The 7,621-nt window shown below is 41.2% G+C and overlaps 1 protein-coding gene across 1 annotated transcript; it reads right to left on the reverse strand.

Moving 5' to 3' along the window:
- Window positions 1–725: 725 nt before the first annotated feature.
- alx1 (ALX homeobox 1) lies at window positions 726–7,117 on the reverse strand. Its single transcript, XM_039807537.1, has 4 exons — window positions 6,788–7,117; window positions 6,080–6,384; window positions 5,528–5,656; window positions 726–2,193 (listed from the first exon to the last, which is right to left on the reverse strand). Exons 1-4 carry the CDS (start codon window positions 6,975–6,977, stop codon window positions 1,852–1,854), a joined length of 966 nt encoding a protein of 321 aa, XP_039663471.1. The 5' UTR covers window positions 6,978–7,117; the 3' UTR covers window positions 726–1,851.
- Window positions 7,118–7,621: the final 504 nt, after the last annotated feature.

Genomic DNA, 7,621 nt, shown 5'->3' on the forward strand with positions numbered 1-7,621 from the left:
ATCTGAAGTCTCTTTTATATAGACCTTAGTGGTCCCCTAATACTGTATCTGAAGTCTCTTTCCCGGAATTCAGCCTTGGTGCAGAATTACAGCCACTAGAGCCAGTCCCACAATGAGCTTTCCTTAGGATGTGCCATTTCTGTGTCTGTAGCTATTGAGGAGAGAGGGGGGGGCAAGGTGGAGAGTGTGGGTGTGGCCTTCACCAACTGACACTTTTCTCATTTGAAAGCCATGATGTCTCTCTCTCTCTCATGGGTGGGCCAAATTCTCTGGGCGGGCAAAGCAGAGAAAGGGGAGGTAACCTTGCTCCTTATGACCTCATAAGGAGAAGATTCCAGATCGGCCCATCTGAGCTTTCATTTTCTCAAAGGCAGAGCAGGATACCCAGGGCTCGGTTTACACCTATCACCATTTCTAGCCACTGGGGGACCATAGGCAGGCTGGGGGAACTCATATTAATGTTAAAAAACCTCATAAAGTGAAATGTTCATGCCATGGGACCTTTAATAGCTTAGTATGTCATGCACTAAAAATGTATACAAATGCTTTAGGCCGCCCACACTTTATTGTAGGATCAGTTTAATATGCAACTTCATTTTATACAATATTAGTAGTAGGGGGTCTCTGCTCCGTCTCTCTTTCAGATAAGGGGTCCTTGGTTTAAAAAACGTTGAAGACCCCTGCTTTAAACACTGTAATGTTTTCTTTAAAAAGTGCAACCATGCTGGAATCAAGTGACATTCATTTATTATACTTCCGGCAGATACATTTACAACACAAACAACAATTTTAAAACCTGCCTCCTCTGCCAGATGACAGAGATTACAGAGCTTTGCTGCAAAGCACACAGACACGTCAGTACGTCAAGTTAGTTTGTCTCCGCGCTGCTCGTCTTCAGTCCTGCGCTGGAACGAGGGAGGAAGACGAAAGGCGCAGGTAAAGAAAGCTTTTTTTTTTCACAGTGCTTAGAAAATGCTGCAGTGGTTTGGGACCCCTCCCTCTCGGTCCAAACGTGCCCTGCACTGGGATCAAATCCCACTGGAGCCTGGAGTTTTCCTTCTTGCCTCCCCTCCCTCTCCCACTTATTTCTGTCTCAAAAGAGGCAACGGTGAGGACTCCTCGACCCCCATTAAAAAACAACAACAAAGAAAGCGTATTCACATCACAGCTCTCAACTCCACAGATCACGAGGGTTAATCAGCCGTCTGGTCTGACCAGAAAGGACTGCGGGCTTTAAAACAATGCACTGGACATTACCCTGATCATCTGAATGATATCAATGTATTGTTTAGTTAAGCTACATGAAGGTCTAGACCATCTCCTCCCTTATGTATCTATGTATGGAAGTATTTTAACGACAGTATCAGTCTGCCCTACTGTAGATCTGCCTCAGACCAGAGACACAGCTGATGTCACACAACATTATGGCTATTTCATTTTTTTTTTTTTTTTTGTTACAAGCTTGAGCTTATTGACTTGGAGATTTTGGAATATGCAGAGAACCACGAATCCTAATACATTTTCCATTTACGCACTTTATCCAGACCCTATTTTCTTGACTCAGTAGATAAAATGTTGGTCAGAGATGCAGAACTAAATAGCAGTATGATATAGCTCTTTGGCTGATTTTCATTGACAACAAAAAATACTGACATCTAGTCTTTAGATGACAAAAGAAATGTTGTTAGATCTGTACCGTGAGTGACAAACAGCTTGTTTTGAATATGATTTCAGACTATTTGGGCAATTCTTACACTTGGTACAAACAGCAAATAAAACCTTTTTGAAATATATATTTTTTTTTAATCCCATACATGATCCAATCTTTCCAGACACGCACAGGAACCCTGATTACATGGCCCACGAGATGTTGGCCGTGTGCTCCTTGGCCTTCATTCGCAGCACGGCTATGCTGGACGAACGCCTCTCGAACTCGGGCTTGGTCTCGAAGGCGTGGTGGCTGTTGGTGGCCGGCGTGAGGAGGGAATCTGCACTGAAGAAGTTGTTGAGGGAGACATGGCCGAACTGGTTCTGCTGATTGGGGAAGCCCATGTAGCCGTGCTCGGCGGCACCGGCAGCCGAGCGAGGGGAGTGCGAGTAGGAGGTGACGCAGGGGGGGGAGCCTCGGGGCAGCATGCAGGAGGAAACCACAGAGCCACCGGGAGCAGGGCTCGGCCACAGGTTGTTGGGAATCTGTTGGGTGAAAGAAGGTTTTAGATACTGGGGAGAAAGCCTGTAATTGGGGCACATACTATATTATATAAAATTAGTTTTAATAGATTGATAATCTTTTTTTTCTGGAGTAGCACGTATAGATGGATTCAAACTTCACACATATATGTAGAGTATTAACACTTCACGTAATAACACCTGAATCATTCTATTCGCTGATGAAGGCCATGAAAGGTGATTGAAAGCTCAGAAAAAGATAGTAAGTGTACCTTTTAATTTTAGATTATTTTTCACACAGTACAGAGAATTTACAGAGTTTATAGGAAGATTTAAGTCCTGTATACTGCCTAAAAATAAAAAGAACAGAAATTTTGGTAAGTAAATCCCTACAGAAATCTACAGATCTTAAAAACAAATAATGCTATGGTGTAGTTGGAGTTTGGTCAATGATGGTCTGTGCATGCAATGCAGCTGTTAAAGTTATATTATGTTACATGTTTAAATATGTGGGAAAAGAAATTCTAACATCAACTGAAAACAACTGTTAAAGGTTGTTTCACCCATATTACAAAGAAATATTTTCTCACTTGAACTTCAATTTTAAGTGTTGGGCATGCAGTAAGTTTGGGTTTATTTGCCAACGTTTTAAGATATCTGTCTGTATATAAACTGCACAGTAGCCACTGGAACTACTTTCTACAGAGGAAGTAGCCCCTGTGAAAACTGTTGCCAGCAATGTGTGGGGATTATCCAGATTAACGCAGGGACCTGAACTGTTTGATGTTTCGAAATGTGATTTGTTTGAGCATAAAAAAAAAAACCTCCTTTGTATTGGGGTGGAGAAAGAAATATCAGAGACAGACATCTCAAAATAACAACACAATGGATAAATAAAGCCCAAACTATCCCCTATGTCAAGATAACACAAGCCGTAAGTGAGAAAATATGTTCTAGGGGGGGATAAAGGGACCCTTTAAGGGTCAATGTCTCAAACGTCTGAATGCACACAGATCCGAACGATTCCAAAGACAAGTAGACTATTAGTCTCATGACTTTGGAGGAGTTGAGTCACGCAGCCTTAATTGCCATTTTATTAGATGATCAGAGAGCAAACAAGCCAGACAGGACAGAGAGGACAGATATAGTCCCATCTGGTCAACATACAGTAAACACCTCATGACCGCTTTTTAAGTCAGGAGCTCCAGTCTGCAGAAACAGCGTGTCCGTCTTTAACGTAAAAGGCTGACGGAACTGACAGCTCAATCCAACTCATATGACTTAATTCACTCTGAGGCGGTCCATTCGGTTTCATTTGCCAAGATTTCAATCAAACTGAGAAGACACGCCAGTGTAAGTGAGTAGCATGTGAATAGCATGCAAATTAATTTGTTCCTTGATTGTATATGGTCAAAATGACTCGCTGCAATGTGCCACTGTAGCTTTCTTACCCACAACGTAAATCCAACGTAAAATAAAACACATAAATACCCTTTAAACAGGCAAATTAGTTTCATCAATTTCAGCATCTTCAGAAAACTGCTAAACTGAACCAACCGGCTATTGCTCAGCAAAGGACAACACCTTACTGCCAAAGTACAGCTTACATTTGAACAAATACCACAGACCAACAGAGCATGTGGTCCACTTTGACACTTAAATAAACTTCTTTTGTGGCACGAAACGTGTAGCTCTGGAGAATCAGCTTTGCCATCATGTTCCTGACCAGGGGCGTAGCACAACATTCTGGGCCCTGTAGAAAGGCCCCCTCCCTGCATCCACAGCTATTCATTCTAAGATCTTTTTGGGCCCTCCTCACATGAGGGCCCTGGGTACACAGTCCCCTTTCCCCCCCCCCAGTCCAACGCCCCTTTTCCTGACAACATGTGCCATCGATAAGCAGGACCTCAGTCTCTGCCCAAAAAAACAACAATATTGGCCAAAAATCTCACAGTCAACAAAATGAAACAATACTCTTCAAACCTCACAAGCATGCAATCCATGTCCACTGGGTTTAGGGAGACAAAGACACCCACTGCCAGCACATGTACGGTCCATTTAATGACACTAATGTGGATCAGCTGTAAGAAAGGGGTATGGCTGGCTGGTATCCAGGATATCTATCAGAAACATGTGCGAGAAAATACGAGGCAGCGCAACAGATTTCTGACCTGGTCTTGAGCCTGGGCATAGAAGAGCTGGGACACTATATATATATATATATATATATATATATATATATATATATATTTTTTACAATTCTACCTCTTTGAATTGAACACATCAGCTGCTTTCTGTGAGATGAATATGTTACCACACACCCCTCTGAGGAGCTGCCGCCCGCATACCTCCATCTGAAAAACCTAACCGGCTCTACTCTCCAACACTTGGAGGCCCAATCCAAGTTTCTGATAAAGAATACCTACCAAACGGACAAAGTGACATTCTGCGTCTCCTCTCACCTCATCTTGTGCCTGACCTTTGTCCAAGCAGCGAGATAAATTGTGCAGCTAACATGAAATCGGATATAAAGCCATTCATTCAGCCATGGCACACCGGCAGAGGCTCTAATCAGTGTTCAGCTTCTTATCTGAAGATGGCTTTCATAATAAGTGATTGATAGAGCAGCAATGGCATGCACTGATTCATGCAGATAAAAAAGCATCCATTTGTTGTGACTTAAATAAATGAAGTAGCCTATTTTAGAGGAGAGGGCTTAGAGATAAAAGGAATGCAGTGTTATGCATGCATTTACTCAAGTACTGTACATAAGTACAAATGTTGAGGCACTTATCTTTTCTTTTAATGCTACTTTCTACTTCTACTCCGCTACATTTCAAAGAACAATATTGTGCTTTTTACTCCACAACTTCAATCTGACAGCTTTAGTTACTAGTTACTTTGCAAATTAGATTTTTTACAACACAAAACACACGTAGTTTATAAAATACGGTGTTTTATTATAAATTAAACTAGCCTACAATAGAACGGCCTACAAGTCCAGCAGAAACGATTAAGACCATAAAACACACAACTGTTTGGATCGTTTCCAGTCTCTAAAATGGGAGGATTTTTCAGCTTTGAGTACGTGTAATTCTTTAAGTACATTTTCCTGATGATACTTAGGTCTATACGTACTTTTAGGCCTACTTAAGTAACATTTTCAATGCAGGACTTTTACGTGTAACAGAGTATTTTTACTGTGTGGTATTAGTACTTTTACTTGAGTAAAGGATCTGAATACATCTTCCACCACGGCTACATAGTCTACTGTACAAAGTGTGACAAAGATGACATTTCCCATCAGAGGTTCATTTAACATCGACAGTAAAAACATGAACGTCGGCCCCCAACTCGCCTGTGTGTAGCTGTCGGTCCTCGGTAACACTGATAAATCGTAGGTGGCTGCAAAGTGAGTTTTGGCTTGTTGGATCTGCCCGTAGCGCTCTCTTTTCCTCCATTTTGCTCTTCTATTCTGAAACCACACCTACAGTAGAAAATATAGGACGTCAAATAAAATGAGACAAAACAAAAGCAATTAAAATAAATTAGACTTTTTTTATTTAAAAAAAAAAAAAAAGAAAAGAAAAAAGGAGGTGGCATTTGTTTAGAAAATAAGTCCATCCAAATTCTGGCAGAATAATCTGTTCAAAAAAAAAAGTTAAAATAAATCCTTCTGCACTGGTAAAGTTAGTTTAAAAATAAAAAAATAAAAAAGAAGCGTAAAGTGTGTGTGTTTAATCAAGACATGTGTTATAATTACTAAATATATTTTTTCGTGCTGTATTTATAATCCGCATTTGTGCATTTGGAATTTTACGCATAGGGGCGTTTTGCTCCATTTCTTCTCTCTTTAATTTGTAGTTTCTTTTCTCCCTTAACAAAATAAGAGTCTGGTGATAAACTGTACCTGCACTCTGGCCTCTGTTAATTCCGTCCTCATGGCCAGCTGTTCCCTCACATAAACATCTGGATAGTGAGTTTTCTGAAAGACTTTCTCCAGCTCCTCCAGCTGCGCGCTGGTAAAAGTCGTCCGGTGTCTCCTCTTCTTGCTGCTGGACACGTTACTGTCGCACTTGTCTCCCATGTCGTCCAAATCCGTTTTCTCCTGTCCGGTTGTCACCGGAGAAGCCCGCAGAGTGCAACAACTGTCCATCGACCTCCCGAGCTCCGAGTGCAAAGTGTCGTCGTCGGTTTTTGGCACACCGTAATTGGCTGTTGATGAAATAAATGACAATAACTCTTTATAGTAGGCCTATACGTGCCATGACATTACCTTGTGACTGCAAAATTAATATGGACAATTCATATGGTTAATAATAGAATTATAGGTCAACTTTGATCCTTTAAGTGTTGCCTACTAAAACAATCTACGTGGGAGAAAATGTCAAAAGATTTTCAAAATTTTAAAATGACTCAAGCCTACAAAAGAAACGCCGTACCTCAGAAAGGTTTAGGACAAAAACAGATACATTTGATGTTAAATTTCCCTAGAGGTTATTATTTTTTTTTTTCTTCTTCTCTTCAACTCGCACACAGATGCACATAAACTCCTGTAAAACGGCAGTGGGGATGCACACAAAAAAAAGTCAAAGTTATAAACCAAGTTTTTACGCACCGTTTTGTTCTCCGCAGGGAGAGGAGCGGTGTTCGCCGCTCTGAAGCCCGAAGGCCTGCACACATTTCGGGGAAGACTTAGTAAAGTACTGCGCGCTGTCCAGGCTCTCCATGACTTGGTCCATGTAGTAATCGCTGGCCTTAATCGTTTGGCTTTTCAACGCAAACTTATCCTCCATATACTCCATCATCTTAACCGAAATCCGCTCGCTTTAATCAAATGTCACCATTAAAAAAAAAAAAAAAAAAAACGAAAGAAGAAAAAAACTAATCGCCGTCGCGCACCGTTGAGCGGAGCGATTCCTTGTAATGCAATAATTCGCCAATGGAGTTAATTTGCTCTGTCTTGAAGGCACTACGTCTTTATAGCCCCAAAGCGAATGGGATCCTTAAAGAGCTCCCCTCCTCTCTGAATATGAAACAGCATCCCAACTCCTCCCACGCCCTGAATCCAAACCAAACAGCAGTCAGAAGGGATTCTAACGGCTCTGAGAGGAAACTATCAAAACTGACTTTCACTTACAACATGTTTAGACATCCACAATGAGGCAATCATTTATCTGCAGCTACAGATTGTGACTGCAAATGGGATTTAATCTGATTCTTTGGAAAACTCAAGGTCGCGCTGATCTCTGCTGTTCATTTTTATTTGCTACCGGAATAGTGAACCGCAAAATGCTCTGAAAATGACTCTAAAGATGCATGGGGTGGGGGGTGGCAAAATCACTTTATTTTATTATTATTCTATGATTTTTGTGTGAGGCAAACGGATTGGTAGCCTTATATTTGTAATAATAGGGCCCTGCCATATTTGTTCAACCTTTAATTTCAAGTC

Source organism: Perca fluviatilis, chromosome 8 (assembly GCF_010015445.1).
Source record: "Perca fluviatilis chromosome 8, GENO_Pfluv_1.0, whole genome shotgun sequence".
NCBI classification, from domain to species: Eukaryota; Metazoa; Chordata; class Actinopteri; order Perciformes; family Percidae; genus Perca; species Perca fluviatilis.

Coding starts and splice junctions, on each gene's coding strand:
- alx1 (XM_039807537.1), bottom strand. CDS start 6,977: ATGATGGAGTATATGGAGGATAAGTTTGCGTTGAAAAGCCAAACGATT. Junction 5,657..6,079: donor TAACAGAGGCCAGAGTGCAG/GTACAGTTTATC, acceptor TTTCTACTGTAG/GTGTGGTTTCAGAATAGAAG. Junction 2,194..5,527: donor GGACCGACAGCTACACACAG/GCGAGTTGGGGG, acceptor TTCACCCAACAG/ATTCCCAACAACCTGTGGCC.